The 20,926-nt window shown below is 42.2% G+C and overlaps 1 protein-coding gene across 2 annotated transcripts in view; it reads right to left on the reverse strand.

Moving 5' to 3' along the window:
* Window positions 1-20,926, reverse strand: part of EPHA6 (EPH receptor A6) — a 1,141,406-nt gene that overhangs the window by 856,983 nt on the left and 263,497 nt on the right. For both annotated transcript variants that reach the window (XM_040338721.1, XM_040338722.1), the window contains exon 3: window positions 8,396-9,059. In XM_040338721.1, coding sequence (XP_040194655.1) covers window positions 8,396-9,059 — 664 coding nt within the window. The remainder of the gene's footprint in view (window positions 1-8,395; window positions 9,060-20,926) is intronic.

Below are 20,926 nucleotides of genomic sequence, written 5' to 3' on the forward strand. Positions count from 1 at the left end.
GCTGCTCCTCCTCCTGACACCTCCTGCTGCCATCACCAGTGGAGACCCTGACGATGGTCTCCCTGGTGGTGACCTGGCGCACCGTTTCACCAGGGTGCCTACCTTCCCCGTCGTCACTGACGTAGTGAGCCGACGCGTCAGATGGCAACCATGATGGGTCACCCTCTTCGCCCCCAGAGATGTCAGACCAAGGGCTGAGATGTGTTGGTCTGAGGGAACCACGTGACATGGAGCCTCTAGCCTGGCTCCGCTGTCCCCTCACCCACGCCTGGGTCTGACTAGGTGCTGCTGTTTCCTGCACCAAAACAGCAGCACCAGTTTGAAGGGATGTCTCTGGGATACTGCCAGCAGGTATCCCATCCTCCTCATCCATCCCTTCAAAAAGGTCCTGACCATCAGGACAGAGCTGGAGGTCTGCCTGATGCATGGCCTCCCCCAAGAGATCCCTATCACTGTCGCTGTCGAACAGTAAGATGCTGGACTCTTGGGGGCTGGGGGGGGGTAGTACAGGCAACGGTGTAATGGTGGTACTACTGTGAGTCGGGACCGACGACTCAGTGGCACTGCTGTGCCCCATGTAGTCCACCACTACTTGAGCCTGAGATGGCAATATCGGGCGGCTGCCCGATGGGAAGAACTCCCGGATCAGGCGTACTCCCCTTGCACCCGATCCTCTACCACTAGTAGGGGCACGAGAGGTACCCCGTGCTGGCAGCGATCCAGCACTGGGAGTAACTCCCCTACCCCTACTGCCACGGCCACGGATGCCGCTCATAATTGCTGATATGTGTGTGGGGGGGTTAAACTTTATTGGGGGGGAAAATGTGAACAAAATGTGTTTTTGTGTTTTTTTTACAAGACAGGCACGCAGACAAAGACGTACACAGACAGCTACTAAACTATAAGAAAAGTAGTACACCAGACAAGGACTACAAAATTAAAGAAAAAAAAAAAAAGCACTAAACAAACACTAACTTTTTTTTTTTTTTTTTTTTAAACACAAAACACAGACACTAAACACACACTAAGCTAAGCTAGATGAAATAAATGTACACTAACAGTGTGTACACTTACTACACAAAATTTAACTAAACTGAACACAAAACTTAGCTTTTATAAAAGCTCTTTAGGGAAAACTAAACAAAATTTGAACTGAGATGCCTATCAAATATCACTGAACAGTGAACCTGCAAGATCTGACAGTAACACAAGATGAACAAAACTTAGCTTTTAGAAAAGCTCTTTTATAAAGCTCAGATCAATATGTGTTCTGAAATCTCTTGCAAATATAACTGAACAGGGAGGATTGCAGGATCAAACAGTAACACAAATGAAAAAAACAGCACAAAACAGCACAAAACGTAGCTTTGAAAAAAGCTCTTGGGTCTATTGCTTTGAAAAAAGCAGTTGATATACTGGAAAAGATCCACTGGAATCACTAAATAGCAATGCTGGTGATGATCTAAATCAATCAAGAACAAAGACACAGGAAACCAGGAAACCAGGAACACAGAAACAGCCTCCACACTCTATAGCAAGCTTCTGAATCTGCAATGAAATGGTGCTGGGAGTGAGCTTATATAATGTCCATGCAGGCAGGTTCCTATTGGTTGCTAACCTGTGACGAGTGTGGAAGGAGAACTCTGATTGGCTCTGATGCAAAAGGGCGGAGCAAATAATCGCGCAATATTCCTATTGCCGAATATTCGCATTGCGATTATTCGGCAATATAAAATGATCGCTTCAGCTACTCGGCCCAATGGCTCTAATCATACCAGCAATGCTTTCAGACGTCTATGGAGATCACTAGGATGTGATCTGTTTTAAAAATGAAACTGTAAAAATCGCTCTGATGCGGACGATCGGGGCGAGGAAAATAATCGCGCGATATTGCGTTTGCCGAATAATCGCATTGCGATCTTTCTGGAAAATTCAATGAACGCTTCAGCTACTCGGCCCAGGGTCTCTAATGATACCAGCAATGCTTTTAGACGTCGATGGAGATATCTAGGATGTGATCTGATTCAAAAAAAAAATTGTAAAAAATCGAATATTCGGAATTGCGAATATTCACCGCGAATTTCGAAATATAGCGCGATTTCTCGAATATGCTATATTCGAGTCGAATATTCGCAATGCGAATATTCGTGAGCAACACTAGTCATCATTACAGCCATCAATTAGCATTTTAGGAGCCCCTATATTTCTCTTTGCAAAGTATTACTGGAAACCAAGTTACAAATGAGCCCACTCCAAACTAGAAACACTGGGCCTTGTATACCATCCACAGCTGGAATGCTGCGGATTGTCCTGCCTGACTTGATTATTAAAGCGGGGGTTCACCCTTAGAGGGCACTTTTTCCCCTTAGATGGATGCTCGTTTTCTCTAGGGGAATCGGCTATTTGTTTTAAAATATGTGCAGTACTTACCCGTTTAGGAGATGCATCCTCTCCGTCGCTTCCGGGTATGGGCTGCGGGAATGGGCGTTCCTTCTTGATTGACAGTCTTCCGAGAGGCTTCCGACGGTCGCATCCATCGCGTCACGATTTTCCGAAAGGAGCCGAACGTCGTGCGCAGGCGCAGTATAGAGCCGCACCGACGTTCGGCTTCTTTCGGCTACGAGTGACGCGATGGATGCGACCGTCGGAAGCCTCTCGGAAGACTGTCAATCAAGAAGGAACGCCCGCTCCCGAAGACCCATACCCGGAAGCGACGGAAGAAGATGCAGCTCGAAAACGGGTAAGTACTGCTCATATTTTAATACAAATAGCCGATTCCCCTAGACCGAACGAGCAGGAATCTAAGGGGAGAAAAAAAAAAATTAATAAATGGGTGAACTCCCGCTTTAAGGAGAAGTTACCGAGGATGTTATTTGCTGCACACAAAGCATGCCTACAAGCCTCAATAAACACACAAATTCCTTATGCGTTACTGACACTCATAATTAGATTCCCAGCATGAAGAAGCTGACATCTTTCTAGCAACATATTTTCCGAGACAAATCGACAGTGGGAAAATAATTTAATGTTACAGATAATCACTGGACTTTAATTTGTAGAGCATTCCCTTGCTCGGCAACATATTTCAGCTTCTTGGTGGCATGCATTTGTTTACTGTAGTGCGCCGTACAGTAGCATAAAGGGGAAACAAATGAAATATTTTGTTGTTTGTACTTTTGCCATTTAGGGAAGAGTTAGGAGATGTGCCAGGTACATCCAGCTGTCTGCTAGCAGATATAAAGAGAGAGCAGCTGCGGAAATATAGATTCACAAAGACAAGCTGCACCTGCTAAAATAAACATGGCATCACTATATGGAATTAGTAACAACACTTAGCTGAATTTAGAAGCGTTTAAAAATGTGTATAGGCTCGTAAAACTTGGACTTTGTTTCAGCTGTAGCAGCGTTAAAGGGAAACAATAGTCTTTCATTTCTTTAGATACATATTTGAAGTCATCAGATTAAAAGAATAATCTTATCAGCAATAATTACAATTATACAAGCCATTTTCTGTGCATGGTTTGTAAATAAATGGGGGAAGCCATAATAGCAAATTTTTTAGGCAAGCATAAAGGCTCCTATTTGACCCACTGGTGGCCTTGCTAGCACCATCTGGCTCCACAAATATCGATTTGAATATCAACTGAGTTGGGTGATCAGTCCAACAGTGGCTTCATTCTATTAAAGGCAGTCACTTTTTGACTGCACCAGCAACCATGGATATCTGAATACAACAGATACCCTCTATCCCAGGGCTCAAGTCCTGCGGGAACGCGTAGGAATGGAGTTCCTGCATTTTTTTCACAGCAGGAACTCAGTTCCCTTTGCAGGACTAGAGCAGCCGAGCCGCCCAAGCCAATCCTTCACTAAGCGGCGATGCCCAGCTCGAGTCACTGTCAGGGGCAGGCGATCCTTAGTAATCCTTTATGTTACTGGCTGCTTCCTGTATATGGATTCATCGGGTAGTGTGCGGGTATTCCGTCACTTCCTCGATGCCGCAATGTCTCCTGGGAGCTTTTGTCATTGTTCCCAGGAGACATTGCGGAGGTCTGCCACGAGTTATCGCTGGATTTAGAAAGAACTTGCTTCTTTCTAAATCCCGCGATAACTCGCGACAGACCTCCGCAATGTCTCCTGGGAACAATGACTAAAGCTCCCAGGAGACATTGCGGCATCGAGGAAGTGACGGAATACCCGCACACTACACGATGAATCCATATACAGGAAGCGGCCAGTAACAAAGGATTACTAAGGTACAGTGGATCGGAAAAAAAACATGCGGTTTAGTAATTATGCATATGAGCGTATCATTTTTTTTTGGTGGGGGAGTGGATTTTGGGTGGGAGTTCCCACACTTTTTTCCCCAGGACTTGACCCCTGCTCTATCCACATTGTTAGCATGGATGGGGAAATCGATTGCTATCCTCTTGTAGGATGAAGGCCAAAATTTGAGCAATATGAGAAATATGCCACCTGCTTATTTGTTTTTTAAAGGTGAAGGTTCCAGGGCAGTCAGCACAGTTCTTGTACATAGCCAGGGTTTTTTAGAACTCTACGATTAATTCATGTTTTCCCAGTAATGTCCTTGGGAGATCCATCTTTGGTCAGATAGCTACAATCAGGCCTTGTACACACGGTCGTTCCAAACCGATGAGAATGGTCCGACGGGCTATTTCCATCGGTTCACCGATGAAGTGGCCTGACGGCCTGATGTGCGTACACACCATCAGTTCAAATTCCGATCGGGTCAGAACGTGGTGACGTAAAACACACAACGTGCTGAAAAAAACGAAGTTCAATGCTTCCAAGCATGCGTCGACTTGATTCTGAGCAGGCGCAGGTTTTGTACTGATGCTTTTGTGTACTAACCATCGGTTTGGACCGATCGGGCAGCGGTCCATCGGTTCGATTTTAAAGCATGTTATAAAATTTTGGACCGAAGGACAACAGACCGATGGGCCATACACACAGTCGGTTTGGACCGATGAAACTGAACTTCGGTCCATTCTCATCGGTTTGGAATGACCGTGTGTACGCGACCTAAAGGTTGAAGCTGTTATAGCTGCAAAGGGTGGGCCAACTCAATATTGAACCCTATGGATTAAGACTGGAATGCCATTAAATTGCATGTGTGTGTAAAGGCAGACGTCCCAATACTTTTAGTAGTATAGTGTATATTTTAAAACACTTTAGCATGTAGATTGATATGGCCTATTTCAATATTAGTAGAGCAGAAACAAATAATTATTTACAATAAAGTTCAGGGAAACCCTTTTAATGTACACAGTTGACTTGGAGAGGATTTGTTTTGCACACCCTGTAATTTGGTAGACATATGTTTAGTTAGATTTGTTATTTATATTAATTTACATAGAGCCAGCACATTCTACAGGAAATTACTGAACTATTTGGATCAGTCCATACCCTTTATATAGCTTTTAATTGAATGTTAGTAGTAGTACTATAGTCATGCACACCAGCCTACACTAGAACCAATATGAGTAATGCATCTACTAGTCTGTGTTTGGATTAGAGTAAGGCTTCATGTACACGGAATGTGTGAAAACCTCTTCTGAACGCTGGAACTTGACAGCGAGTAACCGTCATTTCACTTTTACATGCCCTGTTTATGTGCGTTTAGCGGCATTCAGGACATTTTCGCTTTTTCCGTTTTTTTTTTACAGATAACAGTTTGTACTTATCAGTATACCGTCCAAGAGGCCTAAAATGCAGGACTCTCCCTCTCTCTCGCTCTCTCTATCTCTGTAACTCTCTCACCTTTTGCAGCCCACAATATACAAGGGTTCTGGTAAGTCTGTTTTTTCCATATTGCAAATGGTCAGAAATGTTTCCCCAATAAAAAAGCCTATGAATGAAAACGCTTATAAACGTGTTTGCACGCTGTTACAAGCATTTGGCGTTTCAAATGCCAATAAACGTCTGTTTTTTTACATTAAAAAAATGCCACTAAACAACTATAAACTATTTCTGTGTACATGTACTGATAAGATAACACGCCAAACTGCTCCTAAATGTCCGTTTATCAGCTGCAGTGTACATGAGGCCTTAGTGTAACATACACAATCAATCTTAGAAATAAGACCAGATTGCTCATTGGAAGGAATGGCAATTAAACTCAGAAATTTGTTGCCATATATTACAAACACACAATCAATAAGAATGCTTTCTTATATCTGGACACAAAAGGAAAAGAGGCATCAGAGACTAACGAGAATGGACAGCATTACTGTACCAATAATAAACATGACCCTAAAATGATTAAAGAAACTACATCTGACAAGCAAGCTTGGTGTAGGGATGTCACAAAGTCACAAAGTGCAAGACCCAACTATATATATATATAAACAACAATAACAAGACAGTGAAAAGGATTTCTGTAGTACAGATCTCACAAATAAAAAAAATTGTTTAAATAAAAAAAAAAGAATGTATTTAAATTAAACACAAATCAAATAAAAAAGGAAAAACCAAAATCTAGTAAGTTTCTGATATCCTTAAAGCAGAAATAAACCCATTGATTTAAAAGTTTCAAAAAACAGTTACATTCTCGGAATGCAGGAAATGCTAACTGTCACATTTACTTGTGCTGTCAACCAAACTATCAAATGACTGGTGTCATAACTAATCACATGTGCTGCACCATGACAAAAGCCAACATGGCAATTTCCAATGTTGAAAAGGATAGGAGGGTTTAGTTCCAATTTCAATCTAGAGAGAGCAATCACTATGAAGGGCAATATTTAGCAAACGTTTTCCATATGAGAAACTCTGAATCAGATTCAAACCAGTTCTGATATAAAGTTACAAAAGGTAATGGGAAGACAATTAGATCAAATCTTACCCTTTTACATTAGACTAACTTCACATGGACAATGAATGTATAAAAACATCCAGCCCTAATACTTTGCATACTCTGTTCCGTCTGTTCTGCCAATGTTCTCCCAAAAGCCAATGAAACAATAAGAAAGAGGTAGCACCTAATGTTTGGGTCAATGTGCCACAAGAAATGTCCAGTGAACATGCACCTTTTGCCCAGATCAAGCGGTGAGGATACTTGCCAGGTGGAGAAAACCTATGCCAAGCTGTCCCTTTTGATGCCTTTTTTCTTCATGGGTGTATGTCTGCTTCTGAATCCTCACAACATATCTTAAAAAGTGCATATGTATTAACAACGCTTGCTTATTATGCATACCGCTTACATTTAGAGATATTTACTGTTGTACAGAATAATAACTCACACTACTGCAACAACAAGCACAGCTTTCTTTGGATCTTGGAAAGAAACAATTTAGAACAACCTTTAGGAGTATGATGAATTGGGTTAAATGATACCAACATTTTATTATAATGCTGCAAAACAGAGCAAGGACTTCTCAAAAATGAATAAATGACTGCTTTTTAGGGTCTATTTGTGATACACACCAACATTACCAGAAGCAATCTTGACTACATGAATGAGAAGGAATGGTTTGATTGTCTTGGCCCACTTCCTATCAACAGTCACTTTGTTGAATTAAGTTAAAGTAACAGTGTCTGCAGATACCCCACTGCCACAGGCTTTTAAACTTACTTAGTCTGACTCCCTCACTGCCTTGCTGCTGCAGTATCCTAGCCTGTCTTAGCGCCAGTGTTAGCTAGTTTAGGGGCTTAGAAGCTTAGCATGGCTTGGTAAGTATAGTTACCCTGTGGATTGGCTGTCTTCAGACAGTCACTTTGCCCTGAATTGGCAAACTGACAGTGCCTCTCTAAAGAACAACTTCAATTCAAACTTTTCCTAGAGTTGAATGAATGCTGTATGCTTCCCTCAAGACAATGACAAATCTGCCTTATAGTTATCCTGTCAAATGTTCTGAAACATACTCAGGCCCCATAAACACGTCCGAGAAACTCGACCTGCAAAACACATCGTTTTGCTCGTCGAGTTCCTTGTGAAGCCGCCGAGGATCTCGGCAAGCCAAGTTTCCTCATTGACTAACGAGGAAATAGAGAACATGTTCTCTATTTGGCCCGATGAGATCCTCGTCGGTTTCCTCGGCCGAAAGTGTACAGACGACCGGGTTTCTCGGCAGAATACGGCTCCGATCGAGTTTCTGGCTGAATTCTGCCGAGAAACTCGGTCGTGTGTACGGGGCCTGACTCTACTAGAAATCAGTTTTTATTGCGGTCTAGGGATTTTCCCTCACTTCCTGTTCTGTGTGACACTCCAATAGACAGGAAGTAAGAAGAAATCTTCCATACGGGCATACAGAAAGCATTAAAAAACTTTTTTTCAGATTAGAGTGGAACTGAGAACTTGTGATTGTCTTCGTAGAACCATGCTATACTCAACAGTATAATGTATTTACCATTAGCTGAGAAAACAAAAATCACTTACCATGACAAGTTCCATCCACTTCCTCATATCCAACACTGCAGACGCAGCGTCCAAGTGGTACAAGCCAGTCACCATCAGCTCCACAGTACAGTTTGGGGGTGTCTCTTTCTTCTGCATATTTGATGCAGGACCCTCGAACTTCAACAAGAGAAGAGGAATCCACCCTTGGAATAGTGTCTGGGAACATAGCCAAGTTGCGCACCATGTACGGACATTTTTTATAGTAGACACGTACTGACACCAAAGCAATACAGGCTCCGATATCTTGAAACGCAAGGTAAAACCCTTTTCTGGTAATAGGCCCCACCTCTCGGACCTCCGTGTTCAGTTTCAGAATTCGATCCCCTAAGTCCATTTGTGTGAAACTCTCATCAGCAGCAATAGTATCAATCTTACTATACTGACTGGGCTTGAATTTTACTACATGGGCATCATCAGATTCCATGTAGTAGAGGTTAAAGGTCTCTTTACAAGTCCCCACCACCCAAGGAATGCTGTTACAGTCCCTGAGAGTAAATTTCATCTCCACAAAAATCTTCTGTGCTGCATCCCGGGAGATCCAGTTGGTTCTGAGCCAGTTGTTCTGGTTTGCTTCCATGACATTACATACTTGGTATGTATGAATAGGCCGATTATATTCATCCATCTCTGTGATGGCATCCCACTGCAAAAGAATAAACATTTATTATTATGAGAATTTAAAAGCATATTTACCAGAAACAAATATATAAGATGGACACAATTTTTTTAAAAGAACCATCATACACATATTACATCAATTTAATAAACTGGATTAAGTTGCGATTTTATATACAGGAAAATAGTGCAATAGATTCAGGATATAATTAGAACACAATATATAGAAGGGGCAGAGGTGTGGTCTGATAGGAAAAAGTACCACATCCTATCCATGCAAATGAAATAAATTGCAAAGATTTTAGCAATCTTCATGTAGAGTTTACCTACTACTATCATGCAAAAACAAATTCATGTATCTCAGTCATGTCCTACTTCTTTAGTGGGATGGTCTGCTTGCTACAATCACATGATCAGTCTCGCTGTTGTAATAGGAAGAAAAACTATTGAGCAATGGGACAATTACATAACCACTGACAACATTCCTGAGGGCATTCAGTTATGTTTGCAAAGCGATATTTTGCAGACACAAGTGTCTGTCTGTCCATTTTTTGACCTGTGATTATACATATGAAAATGTGAAGAAATATATCCTTATGGGTAGGCGGATGTAAACAGACTTGCATATGCCTATATTTGTCCATCTCCAGGTCCATACAGGTATGTTAACCTGAATGGACCTGGACTAGGGGTGGGCAGATGCATATGGACTGACCGGACTAGAATTGGGCAGATACAGAAGGTCACAAGTCCACATCCACAGTACATCTGCCCACCCATAGGGATTTGTTTGGCCATTTCTTCCATGGAGTAACAAGAATGTCACAAATGTGACATAAGTACCATTCTGATCCAACTCCACAGGCAATCTGTCTAGGGTCTTCTGCTGAGATGGAATGGACACAGCCTAATGCCCTGTACACACGGGAGGAATTTCCGATGGAAAAAGTCCGATGGGAGCTTTTCATCAGATATTCCGACCGTGTGTATGTCCCATCTGACTTTTTCTGAAAATTCCAATGGACATGTTCTCTATTTTTCGACTGAAAAAAAATCGGAAAATCTGTATGAAATCTTGATGGGAAAAAAAACATGCATGCTCAGAAACAATGCGACGCATGCTCGGAAGCATTGAACTTAATTTTTCTCGGCTCGTCGTAGTGTTGTACGTCACCACGTTCTTGACGGTCAGAATTTGGTGTGACCATTTGTATGCAAGCCAAGCTAAGCCATCCGATTTTTTTTTCCGACGGAAAATCTGTTTGTGTGTACACAGCATTACTCTACATTTTCCACTAGCACTCATGTGTTTAGATTATTATTTCATGCCTACCAAAAGGATTCTCCTGTGTTTAGAGGTACTTGCCTCTATGTGCGTTTACATATTGTTACGTGTGCTTAGATGTTTTCATAGTATCCAAACTATTCTTGGAAGCACAGAAATCTATTTTCAAGGCACAGTTAGACTGAATGCACCTAAATGCAGGTAAATGCACATGAATTATGCCATTTAAACTTGTTGCATGCATTTACAGTATATGCACATAGAAATGTCCTTTAAACAAAAATAAACACTTTGGGGCAGATCCAGGTAGATTGGCGCATTCCTCCGTCCGGCGTAGCGTATCTATGATACGCTACGCCGCCGTAACTTACATTTTTTTTTGGTATCCTGAAAGGATTTCCGCCGTAAGTTAGGGCGGCGTAACGTAACTTAGGCGGCGTAAGGGCGGGCAATTCAAATGTATGTGATGGGGGCGTGTTTTATGCAAATACGTCTTGACCCGACGTAAATGACGTTTTTTTTCAACTGCGCATGCGCCGTCCGTGGGGGTATCCCAGTGCGCATGCTCAAAATTAAACTGGAACAAGCCAATGCTTACGACGGTGACTTCATTCTACGCAAATCCCTATTCGTGAACGACTTATGCAAACAACGTAAAAAATTCTAAATTGGACACGGGAACGACGGCCATACTTAACATTAAGTACACCTCATATAGCAGGGGTAACTAAACGCCGGAAAAAGCCGAACGCAAATGACGTTAAAAAATGCGCCGGCCGGACGTACGTTCGTGGATCGCCGTATCTAGCTAATTTGCATACTCTACGCGGAATTCGACGGAGACGCCACCTATCGGCCGCCGGAAAAATGCACCTAAGATCCGACGGCGTACCAAGATGTACGCCTGTCAGATCGAGCCCAGATGCAGTCGTATCTTGTTTTGTAGATACAAAACAAAGATACGACGCGGGAACTTTGAAATTACGCGGCGTATCAATAGATAAGCCGGCGTAATTATTCTGTGGATCTGGCCCTTTCATGTCATTGCCAGTGGGATTGAGGCCCACATGGTTGTAGACTGGTAGAGGTAGATAATAATAGCACTGACATACAAAATGGCTGGTGTGTCAATTGTCATCTCTACTGATTTCGTCATTGGTGTCACTGCTACGCAACGCCACCAAGTTGGAGACACAGTGAGTAACACTACCTGTAATTATAGTTGCCATTAAAAGTCCCCACTAAAGTTCTCAGATCAGCAGATGACCTTGATCAAGAGCACCTAAGTTGGCTGATCAGAACTCCCCCCAGCATTTACACTCATCCCAACTCCCCCCACCCCCCCCCCCAACAGGGAGTAAGGGAAGGAATTAAAAATAGAGAATACATGGAAGGGAGAGGAAAAAAGGGGGGAAACAAAGAAGAGGGGAGAGAAAGAATAAGAGAAAGAACAAGAAAAACAGCTATAGAGAGGGGACAATAAATAAAGATAAAAAAATATAAAAGGAAAATAAATAAGAACAAAGAGAGAGAGAGAGGAACATCCTAAAATGTAACATAAGGGGTTTTAATACTTTACAAGTGGAAAGGACTCAGGGAGCGCAAAATGCCTGCGTGTTAGGGGCGCAAATTACTTATCTTCCCTTGGGTGCTGACAACCCACGCTACAAAAATAATTTTACTGTTAGGGGTCCCCACAACTTGGGAAATTTTATTAAGGGGTCACGGCACTAGAGAGGTTGAAAACCACTGGCATAGATTGTGTAAGGTAGGGGAGAAAAGAGAATGCCAGAAAGAGCAGTCAGTGGTGAAAGGTCTGCTTTAATTGCTCCTTGCATTAGTTTACAGCTTTATTTCTGCTCCGATGAAGACGTATACGTTATGCTGAAAATTTGTGAGTCTCATGTCTTCTCTTGCATTCTGTATAATACAAACTAGATGAAAGATGCATTAGTAAGAGGATGACCTTGTGTAACATTAGGTCCTGCAGGACCAACCTAAGAGCACTCAAGTGTAATGGTCTTGCATACTAGATCCTCAAGAGATACATAAAACAGGTGGGTGTTTCAACGTGGCAGCAGCTACTAAACCTGACATAGCAGTTTGGGTAGATCAAGCAACACTGAATAACTAATGAAAGAAAAGGACTTTGTGAGCACAGAGGACCCTCTGCCAGGTGTGTTCGAAAATAAAGGCTGAGGAAGCACAGTACAAAATGTATATATATGTATTTTAAACAAAGATGGTGTACATAAAAGGTTACAGGTATTGAGTGATGCACTAATAAAATATAAATGAGTTACAGATTGATAGGTTTTAAAGTAATAATGAACTCTAATGAAGTTATTACATTTGACACTGATCCAAGACTTACAGTATATCTTTATGATATATTTGAACTGAGTTTCTTTTAGAATTTCCTTAAGGGCCAAAAAACATAAATTACATAATTATCATACGCTGAATGTCAGCCACATTTGCATGTCGGTCGTGAGAGTGCTGCAGGCAAAGTGGAACAGAAAATACATACAACTGTGCCAGAAAATAAATCCCACTAGCTGTGTTCTCTAGCAGCTACTATTTTTGTGACAGGTTCCCTTTAAAACACATAAAAGTTCCACACTACAAAGTAACCTTGTAATTCTTACAGAAGTCAGATAGCATACATTAAATGAAAAAATAAAAATAAAAAATAAACAATATTTGTCTAGTTATTATATAGGATTTATTATTATACAGGATTTATATAACGCCAACAGTTTACGTAGCGCTTTAAAACATGCGGGCAGACAGTACAGTTACAATACAATTCAATATGAGAGGAATCAGGGGGCCCTGCATGTTAAAGCCTACAATCTCAGGCCCCGTACACACGTCCGAGGAACTCGACGTGCCAAACACATCGAGTTCAGTGTTGAAGCCGCCGAGGACCTCGGCGGGCCAACTTTCCTCATTGAACAATGGGGAAATAGAGAACATGTTCTCTATTTGGCCCGACGAGTTCCTCATCGGCTTCCTCGCTGAAAAGTGTACACACGACCGAGTTTCTCGGCAGAATCCAGCTCCGATCGAGTTTCTGGCTGAATTCTGCCGAGAAACTCGGTCGTGTGTACGGGGCCTAAGAGGGAGAGTCAAGTGATACAAATGGTAATAACTGTGGGGGGTGAGCTGATGGGGAAAATCAAAGTATAGTTTTTAGATGTGGGCAGGATAAGCTTCTCTGATGAGGAGAGTTTTCAGTGATCGTCTAAAAGCGAACAGAGTAGGAGATAATCAAATAGATTAGGGTAGAGAATTCCATAGGATGGGAGAGGCTCTGGAAAAGTCTTGGAGACCAGCATGGGAGGAGGTGAGGAGCTAGAGAGCAGGATGTCTTGGGAGGAATAAAGAGAACAATTAGATTGGTATTTTGAGACTAGGCTAGTGATGTAGGTGGGCGCTGAGTTGTGGTTGGCTTTGAAAGTTGTTAGTATTTTGAATTTAATTTGTTAGGGAAGCCAATGGAGGGATTGTCAGAGAGGAGTAGTAGACACGGAGCAGTTGGTAAGGTGGATGAGCCTGGCAGCAGCATTCATGATGGACTGAAAGGGGGGATAGTCTATGTACAGTTAAGCCAATCAGAAGGGAGTTGCAGTCTAGTTACTGATGCTTACAAAATGTGCTTAACCATCTCAATACTGGGCACTTTCACCCCCTTCCTGCCCAGGCCATTTTTCAGCTTTCAGAGCTTTCACACTTTGAATGACAATTGCGTGGTCATGCAACACTGAACCCAAATAAAATTTTAATATTTTTTCCCCCACAAATAGAGCTTTCTTTTGGTGGTATTTGATCACCTCTGCAGTTTTTATATTTTGCGCTATAAACAAAAGAAGAGCGACCATTTTGAAAAAAAAGCAATATTTTTAACGTTTACATTTTTTATTGCATTTTTTTACTAGTAATGGCGACGATCAGCGACTGCGATATTGTGGCGGACACATCAGACACTTTTGACACTATTTTGGGACCATTCACATCTATAGAGTGAACAGTGCTATAAATATGTACTGATTACTGTGTAAATGTGACTGGCAGGGAAGGGATTAATACTATGGGGCGATCAAGGGGTTAAATGTGTACCCTAGTGAGTGATTCTAACTGTAGGGGACTGACTGGGGGAAGTGACCAATCGGTGTCCCTATGTACAAGGGACACACCATCGGTCTCCTCTCCCTGACAGGAGACAAGAGATCCACAGTCCTGCTCAGTTACTGGGCAATTGTGGGTGTCGGGCACTCGCATCGGGTTCCCAGTGAATCGGCGAGTGCGCCTGCGCGCCTCCCCCTAGTGGCTCGGGAAGGCGAGGACGGTGGGTGGTAAGCTAGTGGTTAAAGAAGAAATATAATTTTCACAAAAGCATATTTTGAGTTATTGAGATGCCGTCACCTTGCCTGTGTAGGGAAAAATGACAGTGCTTCTGTAATGGGGCCCCAATGACTCACTAATACTCATGTTATCTGCACGCCTTCACAGTTTCTTCTTCCTCTGCAGCCAGCACTGAATAGTGACATCGCCAACCGCCCCCGTCACGTGACAGTGTTCACGCCTAGGGATTGGCTAGCACTTAGCAAAAACTCAAGATCCCATGTTACGCTGGTCCTGCTACAACATTAGGCTGTAATGGTTACAAGGTAGGGGTAATCTCACATCACCCCCCCAGAAACAGTTACATTTACATCAAGTTAATTCTACTACCACCTAAGATCTGCACCCTTGACGACTCCGCCTGAGTTGGGCTTTCAGAAGTCACTGAAAAGTTTAGAATTTGCCCTTGAAAGGTAAGACCCCCCCCCCCCCCCAACAATGACTTTATATTTAAGTAGATAGTGATTCTAAAGGCTCAAAGTTTTTTTACCTTCATCATGAAGATAAAAAAAACTTTCTATGTGCAGCAGTCCCCCCAGCCCCCCCAATACTTACCTGATCTTCATTTCGATCCAGCAATGAGCAGGAGAGCCATTGGCTCCCACTGACAATCACAGCCAGTGAGCCAATGAGAAGAGAGAGGGGGTGGGGTCAAGCCCCGGCTCTGTATGTGAATTGACTTGCTCAGGAATGAGCCTGCTTGGATTCCCCTATTGCAAGCTGTTTGCTCTGGGGGACCCTCGGCAGAAGGAGAGGGCCAAGAGTGCAGCAAGGGGCCCAAGAAGAGGAGGATCAGGGTTGTTCTGTGCATAACCAATGCAAAGAGCAGTTAAGTATGACATGTGTGTTATTTAAACAAGATTTAATATCACTTTAAGTTATTTCACAGTTTTTACATGGTCTCCAATGGTGAACTCTCTGCTCTTGGGTTTCAAAGTCTGCACACCTGCCTTTATGAGAAGTTTTTATTCTCCCTGTTGGATATTTTCTTATATTACGGAAAACACAGCAGCCCAAAGTGGACAGGAACTCTCCAAATTGGACTGAAAAAGATCCAGGACTGATAAAAGGGAGACAACAGACAAGCCATCCCACAGCACTCCACCTGTAAATGAAACATCACTTTACCCAGACCAACCTGTTAAGTCATTAAGGCTGTTTTTGCTTTCCTGTCTGGTGAGATGCACATACAAATAGCTCAGCTGCTATATTATTTATCAGCATTAAACTGAAATGTCAGCTTTGCTGTCGCGCACCAGAATATTTTTTAAGTTTAAACTCTTCTCAATGTTTTTGTAATTGAACTATGCAAAATGCCTTTACAAGATTTAACTAAGCCTTGCTTGTGTTTAGCCCATTGACACGACGGCTACAAATTAATTAAATGTGGGCAACAGGCATACAAAGATAAAAGTAGTTATTTTCTGGAACGTAGCTACGGTGGAATGAGTAATAGAAGGCACTTAAGATGCCGCAGCTCCTGGAAAATAAATTGTCGGGAAATATTTAAGATAACAGCAAAACAGCGACACTTACTATTTTGTTAATCTATATGACTATGACAACCCACATTACCCAAGCACTTATCTCAAGGAGCCAAGGAAAATGTCACCACTGCTTTGAAAGTTGTTTTAGCTGTAAAGATACACCAATTATGGTGACCTTAGCAGTGAGGGACACTGATTCAGCAATGGTTTAAGAGCCATCTGGGCATATTTATCAGATTATTGTCTCAATGGAGCAACTTTAGTGCAGATGCAAAGAACCATTATACCAAAACTGATCTTAAGAACCATCAAGTCGCCCAGCTGTCAGTTAACTTATTGTATGTGGAAGCTTGCCAACTGACTCATTACTGGCTTTCTGAAGCTCTTTTAGATCTGGCTAAATAGACAACGCTGGGAAAAAAACACTTATGCTGTGGTCAGTTTTGTCATTTCTATGGCTTTAAAATAAACCTGTGCGGCCAGAAGTAAGGATGCTGTCAGCTTGTTTTTAAAGTAGACCTGTCATAAATCGAATGAATAAATGAAGAAGTGAAGGTTACAGTCAGAGAAAACTTAAGGGGGTTGTAAAGGTAAAAAAAAAATCCCTAAATATCTTCCTTTACCTTAGTGCAGTCCTCCTTCACTTACCTCATCCTTCGATTTTGCTTTTAAATGTCCTTATTTCTTCTAAGAAATCCTCACTTCCTGTTCTTCTGTCTGTAACTAAACACAGTAATGCAACACTTTCTCCCTGGTGTGGAGAAAGCCTCTTGAGGGGGCGAGCAGGAGTTTCAGGACGCCCACTAACACACAGCTCCTTTCTCTATCTGCAAAGTAGAGAGTGTCCTGACTTGCCTGCTCGCCCCCTCCCCCCTCAAGAGGCTTTCTCCACACCAGGGAGAAAGTGTTGCATTACTGTGTTTAGTTACAGACAGAAGAACAGGAAGTGAGGATTTCTCAGAAGAAATAAGGACATTTAAAAGCAAAATCGAAGGATGAGGTAAGTGAAGGAGGACTGCACTAAGGTAAAGGAAGCTATTTAGGAAAAAAAATTGTACCTTTACATCCCCCTTTAAGATCTACACAAGCAAGAGATCCAGGGATAGTTGAATGTAAATTTATAGGTTAATTAAAGCTGCATTAATTGGTGTTTTAATACCTTGCAGGAGTACAGCTTTAAAGCTCCATATGTTATAGATGGATCATAAGATGCAGTATATATTCTGCAAAAGATAAACTACAGTCCATGTATGTTATTATAATTATTAATCACGGGTTTCTGTAGATAAACTGAGACACAGCAATGCTGAGCACTATCCGTAATCACTTTCCTCTATAGTAAAATATCAGACTCCTCCCAGCCGGCCTTTGTAAATGTGGCCCTTATGGCTAATTCAAATAAATGAGCTGTTAAATAATGGCATGAAAGGTGACTTAAAGATTAACATCGCTCCATAAATCCAGCCTCCAATGGCCCATTCAAGTGATCAGAATGTGTGGAGTACCGGTATAAAGGGTCTGGGAGACAAAGCTATGGTGCTGAGCTCCAATATGTTACAATAGCTGGAGGTCACAGGTTGTCTGCTGCTAAAGCTCAACTAATTGGAGCATGGCAGCTTGGTGGATAATTGTTGTACCGTGTGTACCGGATTCTTTGTTAAAGTGCTACTAAACCCAAAACAATAAAATCAATCTGTATATGCAGTAAAGCTGCCCTTTTTATATTCATTGTGGAACCTAAGGGGTTAATCATGTGCATTGTGTAATAAATCAGTTTGATCCTGTCTTCTCTAATTCTCACCTTACTTTCACAGTCCCCATTCCATCTCCTGATAGTACAGAGGGCACTCTGCACATGCTCAGTTTGGTGTGTATTGCTAGATAGTTTTTTTTTGGGGGGGGGTACAGGTGATCAGCACAGGGCCAATCAGCACTGTCCAGACAGAGGGTCAGGGGTCCTGCAGCCTCATAAGACACTCTCTCAGAGGAGAATGGTAACTCCTCTTACAAGCTTCAACCAGACACTGATAGAAGTCACAAGACGGCTATATACTGCTGATGAGAAAAGTTTTTCAATAGTTTACATTTACAAAATAATTGCATGCTTTGTCTCTTCTGCATCTACTCACCTGCTTGTCCGTCCCTGTACAGTAAGCTACACAAGTACAGCTCACTGCACAAATGCAGCATGTGCGAAAATGACGTCATCTCCGTCCCACCAAGTTTGGGGAACACCTGAAATTGCAGGACATTGAGCGGGTGTTTGCCACACCAAAGGCCCTGCAATGCACTGCACGCTGCACATTCAGTGAATAATGCCCACAACATGGGGGGTGCTTTGGGACACCCCCACCCCAAAGCACCTTGTACCCATGTTGATGGGGACAAGGGTCTCTTCACCACAACACTGGGTTTGGTTTTGAGGTCTGAGGCACTTACTATTATATATATATATATATATATATATATATATATATATATATATATATATATATATAATTATTATTTTTTATCGCTTTATTGCATAGAATAAGGCTGGAATAAGACTGTAAAGCTTATAAAGCAATAGTGAGACACCTCTGATGTTCAGTGTAATTTGAACTGGCATGGGAACAATCTAATGTGTAAAAATCCATGTTTTACCATCCTGAACTAGTAACTGGATTCTTTACAACAGGGGAGTCCATCCTTCTGACCTTCCAGGGCCAAGATGGAAGAAGAGGAATTGTCGTGGGCCATACATAAAATACACAAACAATGAGGAAAGCTGATGAGCAGAAAAAGATCACAAGATCACAAGATAACGATCACTGATATAGCCAGGTTTTTTTTTCCTCAGGAGGATAGGTGCTGGATTACCCGCTTTCCGACTCACCCCTTGTTTCCACCCCTACCTACCTCCTAGCACCATTGCTAGATTCCACCCATTACCCGCCTCCCAGTACTGCTCCTTTTAGAAAAAGCAGAACCAAGTATCATTTTGTGGTTATCAAATTTGTTAATGATGACAAGAAAAGCAGAAAAATAGATCCTCTGAAGCTAGCACTAACCCCCCCCCCCCAACAACATTGAATCACCTTCAACAAAATACCCACTCAGCAACAATAGATCCCCAGCAGCAGCAAAAGATCTCTCTGCAGCCAACACAAATAAATTGTCACCTCAGCAACATAAGGCCCACCCCCAGCAACCATAGATCCCCCACCAGGAACAATAAACTATTTTATAAAAATATACAAAATGGTCAAATGACAACTAATCCCCCGAAGCCAGCATCAATAGACTTTCCAGCACACCCCAGCACCCCTTGCCATTACTTACAGTGTCGGAGGTGCTGGAACTGCGTTTCCCAGTGTTCCCACTGAAAAAAAAGCCCTGGATATAGATCACTTACCTATCTAAGTAATAAACTTTCAATTGTAATTTTTTTTATTCTAAAAGGGATAGAGGGCAAGATAAAGCTGGTGCAATATTTGACATGGTTTTTGATAAACTAACACATCAATATCTGGTTGGATGAATGTAGTAGAAATTCTCAATAAATTCTAATGCCCTGTACACGCGACCGGTTTCCTGACATGCCAAAACCCGACGTTTTTCCCGACGTGATTCCTCTCAAGCCTGCCTTGCATACACGCGTTCAGTCAAAAATGTTTTCGACCAAAGCGCGGTGACCTCCAACGCGTACAACGGCACTATGAAGGGGACGTTCCATTCAAATGGTGCCACCCTTTGGGCTGCTTTTGCTGATCCTCGAGTTAGTAAATGTTTGGTGAGAGAAGATGCTTTTCAGTCCGTTACAGCGCGACAAATGTGCTATCTCCATTTTGAACACTAGTTTTACCAGAACGAGCGATCCCGTCTCATACTTGATTCTGAGCATGTGCGTTTTTTTCCCCTGCGACAAGAAAAAGACTGACGGGAAACACGATGGGAAAAAAATAGAGCAGGTTCGAATTTTTTTGAGGGCAGTTTTCTTGTCGGGAAAACTACTATGGAGCATACACATGACTGGTTTTCCCAACCAATCTTAAAAAAGGGCAGTTATCTAGTCAGGGAAAACAGTCGTGTGTACGAGGCATGAAGGTGCTCCTCAGATATTTTAGTTCTAATGCCGTGTACACACGATCAGTCCATCCGATGAAAACAGACCGATGGACTGTTTTCATCGGTTAACCGATGAAGCTGACTGATAGTTAAAAAAACGAGTCAGAACGCGGTGACGTAAAACACAACGACGTGCTGAAAAAAACGAAGTTCAATGCTTCCAAGCATGCGTCGACTTGATTCTGAGCATGTGTGGATTTTTAACCGATGGTCGTGCCTACTAACGATCGGTTTTGTCCTATCGGTTATTAATCCATCGGTTAATTTTAAAACAAGTTGCCTTTTTTTTAACCGATGGTTAACTAACCGATGGCGCCCACACACGATTGGTTTTGACCGATAAAAACGGTCTATCAGACCATTCTCACCATTCTCATCGGTTTAACCGATCGTGTGTACGCGGCATTATGTTGCCCTTCGTGTGCTTCACCTTTGAAAATAGTTGTTCACAAATATAGGTGCTGAGTACATGAATAAGGCCTCGTACACACAACCGCGTTTCTCGGCAAAAACCAGCAAGAAACTTGCTGGGATTTTTTTTTTTGCCGAGGAACCCGGTCATGTGTAAAATTTTTCGACAAGGAAACTGTCGAGGATCCCGTCGAGCCA

Source organism: Rana temporaria, chromosome 2 (genome assembly GCF_905171775.1).
Source record: "Rana temporaria chromosome 2, aRanTem1.1, whole genome shotgun sequence".
In the NCBI taxonomy this organism is placed as follows: Eukaryota; Metazoa; Chordata; class Amphibia; order Anura; family Ranidae; genus Rana; species Rana temporaria.